Consider the following 17,642-nt stretch of genomic DNA (forward strand, 5'->3'; position numbering starts at 1 on the left):
CTCGACTTTTTACCATCGTTGCCGCTGTTGTTGCCAAAGTGTCGGCTAGCAACAGTGACGAGGACAACACGGAAAGCGACAACACAGGCGATTCAGGCCCGACAGTGGCAGAAGCTGCGCGTTACGTCAGTCTCATGAATGCAATCGTCGCAACGAGAACAGCACCTCGCAATGAAAAAGGCGCCCCGCAACTTCTGCAGCGCTACTGCGTACGTGCACGGAGAATACATAACGCCAACAAGGAATCTGCCATGCGAGTGTTTGCTGAGAAGAGGGGGCTGGCTGAAAAGCTGCCTCGCAGCTTCAGTAAGTTTGAGGCCGCTGTCGTCGCTGCTAGGCCGCCGCGGCATCAAACAAAAAGAACACTTTTGTTGCGCGAAGTGAATAAATACTGCACGTGTTTTCCTCCCCTTTAATCGCACTCTCTCCGAGTTCTGTTTTTGACAGGTAAGTGGTCGATCTCATGCTGTTTCGGTTAAATGGTACTCCCGTTAAGTACGTACTTTTTCCGAGCTCCACCCAACTACGGTTTAACGAGGTTTCATTGTAGTATGGACCGCTTGACTGAACGTGAAGGGAAACAAGCCTTTCGTAACTATTCACCGTGGGACATGACAGTGTTCCAAATCACTCGTCTGGCAGTGCCCCGGGAGCTCCCCTGGACCCTACCTGCTACTAGGTAAAGAAGCACAACACCTGCCACCACATAACAACTCAGAGGAATCATTTCCCTCCCAGCACCTCAGAATGCCTGTGGCTTATGCAGATACCTAATGGCTTCTCACAATGTTTTATCATCATTCTCTTGTTTTGTATACTAAGAGTGTGTAAAGTTCATAAATGAAAAAAAAAAAAAAGACAACGTTAAGTCAGCACTGATCACTGTAGACAGCAGGGAAGGAAGAAGAATGGATTAGCACCCTGGTGCCCCTTGAAAAGTCCAGAATATTTAAGGCAGCCTCACCGGATGATGGAGTGGGTGGCCATGAGGAACTCTGGCTCGCTCGTGACCTGGTTGCAGTTGAAGCGCTTGCTCTTGGTCTGCACCAGCAGAGACTTGTCGGGCGTCACCTGGAGCCGGTAAATGGCGCTCGTGTGCTGACCCTGCTGGAGGGCTGCACGGGACAGTGTCGAGACGAAGGTCATTGGAGAGATTCCAGACCAAAACAGAAACATGAAAGTGCGCTGAAGATTTTGTTATTTTGTTTATCTTCACTTGTGTCACATGTTAAGGTTCCCCTAACTTCTGGCGTCAGCAGGTTACAATAATCTGGGCTGTCTCTTCTCGTCTCAAACAGCAGTCACCTTTCAGGGACACTGGTCCCCTGGCATATTTTTTTTTAACCTTCGATTCACAACAGACACTTACTGTGTTGCATGCAAAAACAAGTCTTGGAATGCCTGGAGCTTACCAGCCGCCCACAAAAATGAAGATTAGCACTACACGGCAGGTTCACTAGACCTACTTAAAGGTGGAAGAAAGTGGCACCACTCACTTTCTTTAAGATGCTGATCCAACTTGTGGAGATCCCTGGAATCACAGAGCTCCTGGATCACACGTCCCACGAGGGACTTGTTGAGGTACTGGCTGTACGTCGACGACACACCACTGTTAAAAAGCACACGTGCAAGCATTGAGAACATAAACACACTAGAGAGGTTTCAAAATCCCAACCTTAGGAGTGGGACTGCCCAAAGTCATTTTGGAGCAATATTTGGAGCAAGTAAAATTGCATTTTGGAGCAATGTGGAGCAGATAAAATTTCATTTTGAAGAAGTTTGGGGCAGGCTAATCTGAATTTTGGTGAAATAATGGACTACGGCAACGCGCTTTGAAACCACGACGAACCAACACCAGCGCTCCACTGCAACTGTCTTAAGTAATGGCTTAAGCTGAATTTTGAAGCAGATTACTCCGATACTGAAACTGTCTAGTGCATTCAAATTTTGGTAATAGTGCCTTTAGATTTTTAATTAGCAATAGCAATCACAAAAACATGCATTCTGCTATACAGAGTCAGAAATTTTGAAATGTAGCCCAATACGTTCTTTATATATACTACTCTGGTCTATTATTGAGACAGCAATTACATGGGAACTCCAGGCACATTTATGCTGGCGGCGGCATCACCGTGATGTCCCGTATAAAGTCCAAGGGCGATATCATCATCACCGCACACTGTATGCTGTATGTGCAACTGAAAGCGCGCGAGAGTAAGCTGACGATAGTGGCTAAAGCTCGCGCGCCCAAAGAAGGAAAGCTGGGAGGAAGTGTGCAAGGCACCTGGGGGGTGGTGGGAGGAAGGGATTCTACTCCGGTGGCTGCTGCATCTGACACGGCTAGAACAGCTGCGTGGGTCCTATATGGAAGGCAAACTGCGATGGGGACACAGGCAAGTTCCAAGTGCCGATAGCTTCACATACGCTGCGTTCTCACCAATTAGTTCGTGTTGAAGCGAGGCAGCACAAAAGTGAATTCTCCTGCTGCTGCTACCGCGCTTCCTTACTCCAGCGTTTTGACAGCGAGTACGCGTGGTGATAGAGTAAGATGTGTTCATGTTTGCTTTGCATGCGTGACACTGCACTTGTTAATTAAGCTAGTAAGCTAATGGTTATCATTTTATACGACTGAACTACTATCTTTACTCCGTACAGGTGTCTACTAATTTACTATCGCAATCGATGCTTCGCCTTTCGGGCGAAACTACTACTTTAAAAGGCATTATTACATAATAGATCAGGGCGATTACAAAGCACCTAATGCTTAGCTTTCTGGTATAATGTAACATTATTCCAATCAGTCTTTATTCCAAATCCGCCATTAGCCCTTCGTCATAGGTCAAAGTGGCTCAGGCCTCGCCCATATGGGCATAAAAACAGGTTGGAATAGCTTACGTTACACCAGCCCTGGGGTCAGAGACGCCCACCCGCTGGACCTGCTGCAGCGTGCACCTCCCTAATATCTAGTTCGTCTGCAACACCCTCAGCCTACTTTTCGTCGGTTTACACCTCGGCTGTAGGGAGCACCACGCTGTTCAACCTGCTCAACCGTAGTCTAATCATCATCATCACCAGCAGCAGCAGGCTGGTTACACCCACTGCAGGGCAAAGGCCTCTCCCATACTTCTCCAACTACCCCATTCATGTACTAATTGTGGCCATGTTGTCCCTGCAAACTTCTTAATCTCATCCACCCACCTAACTTTCTGCCATCCCCTGCTACGCTTCCCTTCCCTTGGAATCCAGTCCATAACCCTTAATGACCATCGGTTATCTTCCCTCCTCCTTACATGTCCTGCCCCCCCCCCATTTCTTTTTACTGATTTCAACTAAGATGCCATTATCTCGTGTTTGTTCCCTCACCCCCAATCTGCTCTTTTCTTATCCCTTAACGTTACACCTATCATTCTTTCCACAGCTCGTTGCGTCGTCCTCAATTTTAGTAGAACCCTTTTCGTAAGCCTCCAGGTTTCTCCCCCGTACGTGAGTACTGGTAAGACACAGCTGTTATACACTTTTCTCTTGAGGGATAATGGCAACCTGCTGTTCATGATCTGAGAATGCCTGTCAAACGCACCCCAGCCCATTCTTCTGATTATTTCAGTCTCATGATCCGGATCCGCAGTCACTACCTGCTCTAAGTAGATGTATTCCCTTACCGCTTCCAGTGCCTCGCTACCTATCGTAAACTGCTGTTCTCTTCCGAGACTGTTAAACATTACTTTAGTTTTCTGCAGATTAATTTTTAGACTCACCCTTCTGCTTTGCCTCTCCAGGTCAGTGAGCATGCATTAATTCACTACTCGTTAATTCAAAATTTCCGGTTTACCCATTTGGTAGGCACCCCACCCCGACTTTGAAAGAAGCAAACAGCATAGGTGGAGAACTCACCTGGTGTCGACAGCAAGAATTTTGCCACTGAGGTCAAGGCGTGTCGTAAACTGCTCCACACCTACAGAGGCTGGAATCTTCTCGTTCGCGGGGATACGGCGAGCCACACAGACCAGGCAGTTTTGCACTTCTACTCGTCAGCCCAGCATAGACAGAAAGGGGGGGGGGGGGAGTTGACATGAAAAAAATATATTTTTTTTAATTACTTCTGTTCACGGAAATTTTATAAAGCTTAAAGCACTACCCCTGACTTAGTCTCAGGGCACTCAGTCTACAACAATGACTGCAAACCACATCCTGCACTAATACGGTTCGAAATTATTACCAAACACGTAAGGGAGCACTCACACCAGCAATCAACTACAGGTTGCACGACTGGCTATCTGATAAGCTGCCACCACTTCAGCATGGGCACATGACCTCTGCCTTAAACTGCTGCTGGCATGTGACTAGTGGCACCTGAATAGCAAAACATTTAGTAGTCAAATATGAATACTGCAAGAAAATTGGTTTCGAGTAGAATGCCGAGTTATATTTAGGCTGAATGGTTAAAGAACTGTTTTGAATCCTTCATACATGAAGCACTGTTCACAAGTGAAAGGCTGGTCTACTGGTCACCTCTTAATGGTGGTTCCACACGACGGACGGCTCTGCGAAAATCTGTTCTGCGGATGCTTATTCCGCTGCCTGTCTCGCTGCAAAGCGCATCCAGACGACAGACGGAGTGAGCAAACGACCGTGCCGGAAAAAGAAGATGGCGGCACCGCCCGAAGCAACTGCCATCTGCCTCGAACCTGTCAAGTCGTCGTCGTCCACTGTGTGGCCCGTAACTTTCAAATTGAGGCTTGCATTTGGTTTAAATTTTTGTCCAGAAGCTTCGTCAGTAAAGTATTCGTGATGAGTGGGCACTGTTTCCGAAAGCCATATTCAGATTCTCGGTGTGTAGGCTTAGAGTGGCTGCATTGGCTGAACACGGCCTCGAAGCTGTTGCGGCGGCCCGGGCAGATCTCAGTGGCCGTAAGTTACAAATGTGCTTGTTTCTACTCACTCTAGATGGTGCCATCGGTGTAATAAAGACTGTCATACATGTTTTTCACTCTGAATGAAGATGGAGATCGAAAGGAAATGACAGTTGGCCTCAATGGCAGTTGTTTTGTCCGAATTGGATGATGAGTACTTGTTTCATCGAAAGAGGTCTTGTTGGCAAAAGAACTATATCGCCAACAAGCATCTAAGTATCCAAAACCACTTGTACCGAGAGCTGTTGGTCAGCGACATTCAGGAATACTGGAGGCAGCTTCGAGTGACAAGAGAGCAGTTTCTTCAGTTGCTGCCAAATCGTCTCTTTTGCTCTCGTGCCCACGTCATCGGTGAGAGTCATGCCCAACAATGTGGGGAACTGCTCCACAAGATGCAAGAAGAAGAAAGTTGCCTCGTCGCTCAAGTTCATTGCAGTCGCCCTTGTACAAGTCGCACGCGCAAACAGGCACGAATGGTGTCAACGGCGATGAAGCTTTTTCAGAAAGATCCCAAAGCCGCGCTTGTTGCCAGACTGTAGAGCATGCTGGGCTAAATCCGCAGCATTCGACCCCCAGAATCCAGATGTGAAAAATAGCTCGGCATTTCCCATCTGTGGGGGTCGCGGACAATGCGCAGATGGCATGAATCCGTGACGCGTAGTCACGTGATGCGCCGTCCATCGCGGAAAATGCGGATTTAGTCTGTCGTGTGGATCCACCATAAACAACAAACAAGCCAACATTGATCACATCTTTCATTATCAAGGCAATTGCAGTAATGAAGCTTTAGACACAAATGACTAGATGTATGTACAGAATTCAGTTTCACATTTAACACAATACAGAAATAGGCAACATGCCGAAAAGGAGCTAAGCATAATACTTTGAAATACAGAAAGCCTAAATCCATTCACTCATTCTGCTGGTAAAGGAGTAATACTCTTCTATATTACCAGACTAGAGTGCACTGAAAAGATTGATATTCTGAATTCCTTAAATTCTGACGTTTATCCAGTCGGCACCTTGAATAACAATGCAAGCAAGTATCAGCTGGAGTCGAGAGCTAATTCAAGAACAGTATGACACACAACTAGCTCCATACTTTGACATGGATAACACGGCTAAGAAGCATGCAAAATCATTGAAGTGCACTCAAAATTTTAGCAAGACCTCACTACTTACAGCAGTCTCATTTCCCCCAACCTGCCCGCAGTTAATAGTGTTCTAACGGCAAAAACTCAGACAGCACACACTACAACCACTGTAGTAGGTGCTGTGAGACTGCATGCAACGAGTGATATACTAATAGAGTGCAGCAAGTTGGTTTCCATTCATTATGAATGTAGAGAGAGCAAAAAGAAGGAAGGGACAGATGGGGAGAATTGGCTAGATGCTATTTTAGATTCAAGGTGATGTGGTTTTGGTTAACTGCTGGGTTGTTGTTCTTTTGGCGTGTATATATTCCATGACGTTCATAACAAACTAACATTTGCAAGTGAATGTTTGTCTTGTCTCTCTTCTAGCCTGTCTGTTTTTTCATGCTATGTATCATGATAATTAGAAGGCATCTACACCCAGAGAGAGGGGAGGTGAGCAGGCACTGACCGGAGTCTGCGCCGGATTCATCGCCGCTGCCTGCGCCTCCCGTGCCGGAGCCGTTGGGGTAGGGCAGGAAGATGGCTGAGATGTGCATGTTCTCGTAGAGGGGGGCGATGCGCGCACTATTTTGCTTGTCCTCGGCATCAGGTGGGCGCAAAAGGAAGCGGCACTGAAACGAGCGGCTCTTGCCTCCAGCCTCGGTCCAGCCCAGGCCGTTGGCGCCCAGCGACATGGGCAGCAGGTTGCTGCTAAAGCGGCCATGGTCGCCGTGGTGCAGAATGTTGTAGATGCTCGTGCCGTCCAGCTCCCCTTGGCCGTACTGCAGGAAGGACGAGACGTTTTCCGACACAAACTCGATGCGCCCCTCGGTATTAACCACAAACAGGAACCCGTCCAGCGCCTCGAGGAGCAAGGGCCCAAGCACGTCACTGCCCAGGATGGTTGGCTTGCTCGACGACACCTCGCTCTGTTGCAGCTCGCCAAGGCCTCCGCCGCCACTCGCCTCCTGCTGCTTGATCCGGCGAATCTGATTGACCGTCTCCTGCAGTATGGCACACTTGTCTGGCTTGACGGACAGGGAATTCATGTCAGACAGGCTAGCAGAGATCAGTTCTGCTAGTTCCTCCAGGTAGACGTTCTCCTGCTCCCGCCGGTGCTTCTCATTAAGGCACTTCTTCCTGCAACATGGAGAACAGGAAGGGTGTGGAACATGCCACGGTCAGCAATGGGTACCCGCAAGCAGCTCCCGTGCAAAATACAGCCCACCAGCACTACCCCACACAGACCCTACACCTGGAAGAAAGCTGTAATGAAGTGACACAGACAGTCGTACAACACAAAGTCTGAAGAGCTTTGCATTCAGCTTATCAAGGCAGGCACAATAAACAAAAGCAAAATGATCTCCCTACAATCTTCAATAGCAAGCAGGTGCCATAGCCTAAGAAATGATGCGTTGTAGAATAGTCAGGGGCCACACTGACTACCCTAACATGCTATTTAATGTACAGGCTAGTACGGATATGCAGTCCGTCTTGCAAGCCCCTCCCTGCACTGCCCAGTGAAATAGATACTAATAAACTTACACTATTACCACTCAGTGGGTGTGCACTCTGGCAGACAACATTCCAGGCAATGAGCCTAGTTTTTCAATTCCCATGGCTTGTAGGGCCATGGCTTCAAAACTTGCTCATTCGGGGAGCCCACATATTGCATATGAAGCCCAAAGCTAAAAGGAAAAAAAAAATTCTGCGGACATTTCCAAACTGAACATGCATTGGCACATAATTTTTCAAAGCTTATTTACAGATATGCATATAGAATGTAGAACACAAGTTGAATCTGAGCCACAGTGCAACAAATGTCTCCCTCCTCAAGCGGTTTTCATACAAGGAAGATGAGAGATGCACCTCTCCACTGTAGAGGTAACGCAAGTGACGATGTCCCTCCCAGCACACGCAGCAACGCCCCACCAAACTCCCTTGTTAGCTACAAACTGTCCGTTTGACTTGCAAAAGGTCTTGCCATAGCCAGCGAAGGTTTAGCTCCTGTGCGTTCATCCTAGAAATGTCATCATAATCCTGTAAGCCATGGCACAAAGGCAGTCCTTCACATTTAATCCTATCCTGCAGGGACCTCCCAAACTCCATCCTTCTTCAGCAATGAACAAATTGCCTCAACAGAATTTGAGCACCTCATTCAGAACCTACATAGTGCGCACAAGAAAGGAAGAAAACTCTACATTGAAATGGCCACTGGTCTAACCAGACATCCTGACAATACACTAGCAAGGTAAAAATGCAAGCATTGTCCTGCATGACACAGCAAAGGACAGCTCCCACTGCACAGAAGAAAGCGAACACAAATGTAAAGCCACTGCTTTACTTCAAACACAAAGCATAGAAAAAGATGAATAGAAAAGGTCAACCTGCAACTGAGGAGCCACCTTGCAGTGTTAAAACTGCTAGCACACAGTGTGAGAGTTCACATGTTAAAAAGAGAGAGGCATCTGGGGTTGCAAATGTTCTTGCACAAAAGGCTCTCTTTATAACAAATGAGAGTTCTGCATCTTAAAGAAAATAACACTTAAATTTCAAACCAAGTAGACAGGAACTGGAATAGAAAATGAGTCAACCACAAACATGCACATTATCAGTCATCAACACTATGCCTCCCAGACACTAACTTTCTTAACACAAGAAACTATGGGATAAAAGCACAGAGCACGGAACATACATGAAGGAAAGAAACTAGGTAGGAGGGAAAATTAGGTCCCACACCCACAGCCAACTTTGCAAGCCAACTGTCCATGAAGTCAGCCCAACACAGAACCCTGTGCTTGGCGGACAGGCAGTTTTATAACCACTTGACACATATTTTCTCAATAATTAGCTTGTGCAGTGGTGGTCTAGTCAGTTCCATTAAGCTTGCCTTTCAATAAACGGTATACGGTGCACGGTATGTTGCAAACATTTTCACTTGGGTAGGTAAGGAACTAATTTCGTAAACAATTCAATAAAATTTTGCAGGCTAACAATAAAAAAGATATGCACTTAGGTGCAAGACCGACAAAGTTACAAATGAGCTAGAACAACTTGTGCTGTGCACAAGACAAAAAGTGATGCCAAATGTCTAATGTGCGTTCCAAATGAGAGATGTGCTTTGATATGCTTTGCCACATTAGACAATGTGTGTATTACGCCCAATAACTATGCTAGAAGCTCGACTAGACTACGCATCTATGAACGGCACCAAGATGATATGCCTTCGTACAGTGTGTCGCAAAGATAGTGATGGCGGTCGAGAACAACGTTTGTACCATCCCGTACACTTGCTTTCATTGCGAGGCGGTTTGTGAGCTTCCCCTGTGTCATGTGGCCTATGCGAATAGATACAAGTCGATTTGGCACAAAACCATAACTTTTTTCACCGATACCCAACCAACCTTTCAAAGCACTACCTTTTACTGACCCCAAGGGCTCAAATCACCACAGGCATGTCCGAAATAGCTCTTAAGGCCTGCCAGTACAATTATTAGGCTTATCAGTGCTCGTACTGTGACAGGAGATGGCGGGTGCCCACGTCTATAATTAAGGAATACATACTGTGTCCTGTGACAATTGCCTCTTCCCACTCATTGATGAGTTGGCCTTGTGTCATCACTTGACAAGACATGAAGAGGCAGGATATCAGGTAAGTCTTGTACGCATAAAATTTAGTGCGGACCTGTTTGGGCCTCAATTTCACAAAGTTTGTTTCAGTTGATGGTGCTTCTCTTGACCCTAAGAGCTGCGGCTGACACATCAAAATGCACGCCGCCTGTGACCAGTGACAAGTTTCACATGAAAAACACACCTAAGAGAAATGAGCTTGTGGAAGGCGGCGCTTTATTAGCGCCACACTTGTGGACGGCGCCACACTTTATTTAGGCCAACCGGCCAGCCATGGTGCCGCAGGATCCGAGGAGTGGCAACTACAGTGGCTGCTTAGGTCGAGCGCTAGCATGTTCTATTCTCGCAGTACCTGCCCGTGACCCCACCTTCTTCGCCTGCTTTGGAAGTGATAGTCGCGCCGCTACAGGGCCCCCTAAATGTGAAGCACGATTAAATAAAGTCCAATGGTCAAGTCCAGGAAAGGTGTGCAGATGGTGTCATCGTTGATAGTGTTGGGTTTACGCAGTCCAGGAGTGATGTACCAGGCAGCACCAGCAGTGTAGGTTCTAAGCAAGGCACAGCTACATTGATGCTGTAGTGTGAAATCGTGACCTGCCACAGATTCTCGTAGATGCACAAGCCTGTAGAAGTAGGAGCTGCAAAAGTAGACAGTCTGGAGGCTCAGGACTTGCGCGGAGATAGCGCAAGTGTTGGGGACTCAAGATGTAGAAGTGATGCTCGAGCTGAAGAAACCAGATGGCAGAGCTGGGCTCCTGTAAAACTTCAGTAAGCCATGCATCCGCGGAAGGTATGAGCACAGAACATCGGAAGGCTTGCCTGCTGCTATGTGTAGTGAAATCTCAAATGCCGATAGCATCGGGGTTGCGGTGGTCGTTGAACGCATCGTGAAGGTTGTGTTTGTGGCGTCGCTGCGCCGGCAAGAGTGAAATTTGCACCTAGTGGAGCCGGTGGGAGAGCCTCTGAATAGGTGATGAGTGAGGTGCCCACAAATAGAAAGCGAAGAGCTTGCGGAAACGTCCCGAGAAATGAGAGCGACGGGCCATAGAGTAGCTGAAAGCACTTATATATGGCCCAATGAATTCCTTGGAAAGAGTCGTCGTGCAGCTGCCTTTGAGCTGGGAAGGAGGCTCACAAACCGAGTAGAAGTCTGATGCTGGAGCCGGTGGGTGCCAACGATCGGCATGGGTAGACACAGATGTTGTGGGACGACAAGACGCGGAATGATGTAGCGGTTGAAATGGCGAGAGCTGTTCTGAGCGAGCACTCGAGGCGACGCAGTGAGCAAGGACGGTTGCCCGCACGTCCACGTAGACGTCGGGCCCGGGGGGATGAGTCGGAAGCCTGGAACACAGCTGGGGCCAGGAACTTCATTGAGAAGAAAATGGCTGTCCAGATGGATGAACCAGATGTCTGGCATTTCAGTGTAGAATTCCCAGACAACCTACAACCGCAGGACGTCTGCTGGACCGCGTGAGGCCCCATCACTCGCCTTGGTAAAGTCAGTGCGCCGACGCTGGCATGGCTGGGCTCAGTCGTCCAGCGTCACTAATCTGAGGGCTCGGTCATCCGGGATCCCGGCCGTCGAATCCCAGAGGCAGCGGCTACTGCGGTCGCTCAGGTTGAGCACGCTAGCATGCTATTCTCACACTACCTGCACTTGAGCCCATCTTCTTCGCCTGCTTTGGAGGCGATAGTTGTGCCGCTACAAGCTAATGTGCATGTACGTATTACTTAACCAGTGCATTCTTAACAACAAGGTGGTTAGAATACATTGGTTTTGAACTGCCACTTAAACATACAATGAAGAGACGGAGCGAACACAGGCTAAATGCGATGCCTTCACTAACTGCAGAAAAAGGAGATATCACTGCATATATACGCGAGATAAATGAAAAGGAACACCACCAGAGAAAGATGAACCGAAAGTGCACCGCACTGTGTGTGAATGAGCATCTACAACTTGCACGGAACATGATGCAGATAACACACACGGATAAGAGAGCAGCGTGCTGTTCACAGTCAGGATGAAGCCTTCACGGGACACACACGCAAAAGCTTCAAACGGTTCACCGCTGCTCGTATCACACCGCCTCGCAATGCAGAACGGTGCATTACAACCTAAGACGATAACGCTACAGGTAAAGAAATTCGAAGACGACCGCAGCCAATTGGCTGTGCGAGGTAAAGTCTTCAAGCGCCCGCGTTGTAATCCGGTAAGTCCCCACAGAGATGGCGGCGAGCACTCTTCGCCTCTTTTAGTCGTTTGGTAGCCAGGGAACTTTCAGAGAGCAGCCAGACCAAAACCGTCCTGGCTGGTTCTGGCAGCCAGGGGGTAGCCAGAATAATTCAGCCCAAGTAAAAAGAGCGCCCAAGGGAAGTGCGTGGCACAGTGGGCAGAACAACCCGAGAAAAATGGAGGTGCTCTGGCAGGCCCGGCAGCCCGTGGGTACCCAGAAGTAAAAAAAATCAGAGGTCCAGTGTTTGCAGGGTTTGCAGCTGCACTCTTGAGTAGGCCCTGATGCAGCAGCACCCGTGCTGACGACACCTGTTCTTCTGTCCAGTGGCAACTATAGCCTCCATGATTACACTGGCATACCGTTCACTAAGGCAATCTCGGAAGCAATGCTGCAAACACATCGAATCCGCACGTATGGCTTTTGGCAACGTTTGGAGCTGCCTTATGTGTATTCTGTGCTGCCACAGTTCATCCGAGTTGTTAACATTAGCTCCTTGCTTTCTGTTTTGTGTTGGGCACCATGCATATCTTTTTTTTTATTTATATTTTTAATTGTTCTGTTGCTGGCCTTCTGCGCCTCAGTTTCGTACTGGGGTGTTTGCACACAAGCTTCAGTGATGGCTTGGGCCTGTGTATGCTTGTCGTTGACTATGCACCTGGCATCGATGATGGGCTGCTTGTTCTTTGGACAACGCTGCGAAGACCAGCCAGACCCAGAAGGAGATGTGACGCAACTGCAGGCGCACTGGTTCACATTAGCAAAAGGTGCATTGTGCAATCTCGGAGAACCCAATTTGCCACTGCATGGTACAGGCACAGGCCACAACAACAGTGGGAGCACCCCGGCATGATGACCGCAGCTGTGAACACTATCTGGTCGCGCACGGTGGCGTGCGTTGCCACTTAATATGTCCTTGCACCGTGGTTTGACCAACTGGCGCAAGCTCTTGACACTAATTTTCCTTCCTGCTTGCATAGCAAGCTTGAGATCGTCAATCCCCGCAGTTGGGACGCTTGCCTACGCGGCACGCAGTGGCTTCCCGAGAACCAAGGCTAATGAAGTAAGCAAGAAAATGTTTTGAAAACTTAGAAGCTAGACCTCAACTAAACAGTATGTACGGCTACGTCCTTTTTATATTTTAGATAGAAACAAATAAGCGAAACCTTCCATGTAGGTGACAAAAATCTAGCATAGCTTTCATTTAGGGCCATAACTAGAACAGGAAACAGCAGAGCCTGTACAGTGGAACCCCACTAATAAAATTAAACCACCCTCTGAACTTGTGAACACAAGAATCTGTTCACAATAAAGTAGTAATCAAATCATTCTTTTTAGCAGGCAGCGCTGCACAGTAATATGCAGTGACCTGTCAGTTTGCTTTCCAAAACTCTCCTTTTGCAACAATTTTCAAGCAAAAATATTAAAGAAGTGCTAGTAATTAACCACAGAAGCAGTTCAACTACAGTGAGCAACAACATAAGAATGCAATGGCAAATACACCCCCACTGTTCAACTCAAAAACAGAACTTGCGCAGATGAACCAGCCAATCATATTTGCACATATCTATGACAAAGGCGAGCTCCTCTCAATATCGGCACCCCTCAAGCAGCATTCACACAGGCGTGGTCCTAGAAATGGAGGGGAGCGTGACATAATGAGCCATCTTGATGCTGCCCCACTCACACGAACTTTGGAGGTATGGTGCAGGGACTGAGTGATGTGAATATTTAGAGACAGTTTTAACGACCTAAACTGTCAACATCTAGCACGGTAGCGGCCATGTGGTGCACCACGAGTGAGATCAAAAACAGTTGCTCTATCACCGAGCTTCAACATGTTCAAAAAGCAATCACGGAAGCTAACAAGACTGCCAAGCACTTGTGAAGGCAGCAGTGATTTTGAGCGATAGGTTGCTAGACTCGTTGGCTAGAACCCTGCTCGTTCCCCACCAAGGGAGTGATGTTTGGTGCCGAAGCATCCCCTGGCAATGGCTACGTCCCCCCCCCCCCCCACACGGTTTGCACTCCCTGCTGCAACGCCAGGGATTTCTCTTCTGTGAATACCACTTAAAGCACTAAGTTATGGAGTGCAGAGGTATTGACCTCAAGTGCAGTGTGGGATTGTGAACAGAGCTTGCATTGAAATCTCAGATAGTTCCCTAGTATAGCACTCCATAAATGCATTATCCTTGGTTTGTTAGGTACACGGCAAGCATAAACATTTCCTTGAAGCTGGGCCAACTCTGATAACAGTAGCAGAAGCTATCCATCCTTATCATGCAGCCACAAGCGAAAGATACATGAACAGTAGCTGGTAAAAGTAGGCAGCTTCATTGCAGGTATTCAACAGCACTATGATGATGATGATGATAACACGTGGTGCTCATGGTGCAAGGGCCAAGTATGGCCAAAGAGTGCCAGGCTAGTGTTAAATGAGTTCGAAATGTAGCAATGAATTACTAGAGCTAGATAAGACGTGGCTGTAAAGAGGCCTTAAAACAGTCGCTGTAAAGTGTGTAAAATGTATTTATAATAAAATAGTGGCAATTACTAATGAAGTGTATGAGCACAAAAGGGACGTTGTGAAAGGATGATATGATCTACTAAAGTGCCAGAGAAGCACTACTGCCTTAACAGAAACCCTTGAAAAACAGGGTTGGAAAACCGTCGGTTTCCTACGAGGAGATGGCTGTCCTCTGGCGAGAGGATGTGCTACGAATTTCTTGGTCTAATAACGTGCAAGACAACAACATTCAAGAATCCTAGAAGTGATTTGGTGTAAAAAAAAAAAAATGGTTCTGCACCAAGAAGCATTACAGGATGAAGAGGGACGTGCTGGCGATATGATAAAGGAAAATGTTTGTTTCTCTCAGCTTCAGCTTCCCAACACTCCAGGAAGATGTGGAGGACTGTCAGCTTCTCACCACATCTACCACAAGTTGATGATGATGTATGTTTTCTTTCCTTCTTTTTTTTTTTTTGCACAAGCGCCAGGGATGGCCAAAGAGCCAAGAAATGGTGTGGGGAAGCTGATGATGCATGATGCGACGAATGACAAATGTCAGACGGAGCGAGGCTGTATAGAGGCCTAAAAATATTCTTTGTAAGGTACGCAAAATATACAAGTGTTAAAATAATGTCAAGGAGGAGTGATGTGAGCAATGACCATAAAATATACTCTAAAATGAAATAACATGAAAAAAAAATGCTTACATTGCATTAGCACTGCCTCACTAAGACCCTTGAGCACAAGGGTCTGGAGGCATGTGCTCTACTAAACAGTAGGTAAGCTTGCAGCAGCAAAACATGGAGAAAAATAAGCCCCTTGCCAACCCCGCCACAGCTGAAAGGCTCAGTGCTAGTTAAAAGGTATGCATATGTGTATATGTGTATCGCGCACGCGTGTGTGCGTGTGAGCGTGTGTCATATGTATGCCCTATTCTGAGGCAGCAGACGAGAGCTTCAGATCATCATGACTTAATGATGGCTGGTTACCTAAAAGTGGCTTAATTACATGGAGCTTATTCAATGTTTGCTCGTCCCATAAGTGTTGCCAATAGCTCCAGAGTTTTTTGCATAGGAATGGCTTCAAGTCTGTGGCAGGCACAGGTATGACCAGATTGCTGGGTTTTGTAGCTATGGAAGTTGCCATTTTATCTGCGAGCTCTATACACCTGTGCCCAGGCAACCAACATATTACAACCTGTTGGTTAGATGAATATGTATTGTAGAGCAGTGAACAGAGGTCACCGATTACAGGATTATTTTGTTTTCGTAGCAATTGTAAAGTTTTAACGACACTTAGGGAATTTATGGACATAATGGCGTTTGGGAGCTTTGCTTTCTTAATGTGTTTAGTAGCTGACATAGGCATAGGCCTCTGCCATGAAGATACTAGGTTCAAGATGTAGAACGTCACATTCCAAAAACAACGAGCCGACAGCCATGTAAGAGACGCCGACTTGCGACAATGGCGCATCTGTATAAAACTCTGGACTGATGTACTTCAACTGAAGCTCTCGAAAGTGCATAGGTATGTGCGCATATGGGGCACACTGTGTTACATCTACGAATGATGTATCGCATTCAACAATTTGCCATTGCCATGGCGGTAACAGCTTCACTGGAGCCATTAGGCAATGTTCGAGGATTGGGGCACCCATTTCATCACTATGTTTTGTGACCCGCATCCAAAAAGGCTCTCACTGAGGGTCGATTATGGAATAGTGCAGCTCAAGCCACATCATTGACGTATGTGTAGCAAGGATGTCAAGTGCGAGACTGTACTTTGAGGAAATATGTGAACCTGCTGTATGTTCTTTGTAGGTAAAGGCACCATTCGATCGATTCAATGCGTAGGCTCTCAATAGGGCTTGTTCTGAAGGTGCCTGTGGCCAGGCGGATACCCAGATGATGGACGGGATCCAGCGCTTTAAGCGTGCTCGGCGCGGCAGAGTGAAACGCCATGGAACCGTAATCCAAAGATGATCGAACATGGCTATTTTAGAGGTTTAATCCTGTCATTTCCCCATGTTGTATGAGAGAGCTCCTTCAGTAAGTTCCCTGTCCTTGGCGCTTTGCTTTGTGATATCTGATATGTGCAATGAAGGTAAATTTCGCATCAAGCACGATGCCTAAAACTTGTGCTCCTTGTTCACAGGTATACACTGCCCAGACACTTAAATACTGGGATCTGGAATTAGTTATCACTTTCTTTTGAAAATAACACAGGAAATTGTTCGAGGGTTAAACTGAAATCAGTCTTCTCCTGCCCATTTAAGACACTTTGTTTGGGCTTTGCTGTACATGTCATTCACAAACTGCGAGGTTAGAAGCTTAGAAGCCTAATTGTACATTGTCTACATAGACAGAATAGGTAATTGCTGGAGGTAGCAGCGATTCACGGAGGGAGGTCAATTTAACAATGAAGAGCGTGCAGCTGAGGACACCTCCTTGAGGTACACACGTTTCTGGTGTAAATGGACGAGACAATACATTGCCAATTCTGACTCGGTAAGCACAGATGGACAGGTAGCTTTCTATAGTGTTAGGCATATTTCCTAGAATGCCGTCTACAACAGGTCTTGCTTGTAATATACAGTGCCACCATGTCGTATCTTTACCGTGCTTTAAGTATCTAACTGTGCTTCAAAACTGGGTAAAGCTAAATCCCTAGGCCCCACTGCAATTGCTACCACATATAAAGACCTCCAGCACATGCCGCAGAAGCCTCCGAGAGTCGCAGTCCACACGGGTGAGCACTGCGGCCCATGCCAGATTGTGCCGCAACAGCAATACGAAACCACTGGAACGTAATGGGCTTCTCCCTGGTCTATGTGGTTATGGCCCATTAAATGCAATCTTGTGCAAGATGATCGGCGTGGTTATGCAGGTGGATCAAGCAAACGGTCTTCGAAGTCTTTTCAGGGTATCATCACGGTCCACCGTGCAAGCCATCAAGGGCTTTGCCACGTTTGATTGTGTTGCAGGCATTCCTTAAGTGCTGCCTGTTCGGTAAACTTGCTGGATGTCAAGGAGTATGATGCCATTCTTTCCAACAGTGACAAGGGCATCAGCACTCGTGCTTTCACTTTATTTTGTGATGAGGGTTTGCAGTGATGATGAATAAAGCCTGGCAGGCATCCATTTTTATGCGTTGTTTACAGTTTCTTCACAGGATCACTTGAAATTAAAACCGCAATTGTTCTCTTTTTTTTTTGATCGCG

The 17,642-nt window shown here is 47.1% G+C and overlaps 1 protein-coding gene across 19 annotated transcripts in view; it reads right to left on the reverse strand.

Annotated features, from left to right (window-relative positions):
- Positions 1 to 17,642, reverse strand: part of LOC142579884 (uncharacterized) — a 654,396-nt gene that overhangs the window by 77,340 nt on the left and 559,414 nt on the right. For 18 of the 19 annotated variants that reach the window (XM_075690530.1, XM_075690537.1, XM_075690531.1 and 15 more), the window contains 4 exons: positions 6,516 to 7,186; positions 3,892 to 4,021; positions 1,497 to 1,609; positions 965 to 1,115 (listed from right to left, as the gene is read on the reverse strand). In XM_075690530.1, coding sequence (XP_075546645.1) covers positions 965 to 1,115; positions 1,497 to 1,609; positions 3,892 to 4,021; positions 6,516 to 7,186 — 1,065 coding nt within the window. Of the gene's footprint in view, positions 1 to 964; positions 1,116 to 1,496; positions 1,610 to 3,891; positions 4,022 to 6,515; positions 7,187 to 7,591; positions 7,735 to 17,642 lie in introns of all 19 variants that reach the window. The other variant, XM_075690546.1, reaches the window with a different exon arrangement.

Source organism: Dermacentor variabilis, chromosome 4, assembly GCF_050947875.1.
Source record: "Dermacentor variabilis isolate Ectoservices chromosome 4, ASM5094787v1, whole genome shotgun sequence".
Taxonomy (NCBI): domain Eukaryota; kingdom Metazoa; phylum Arthropoda; class Arachnida; order Ixodida; family Ixodidae; genus Dermacentor; species Dermacentor variabilis.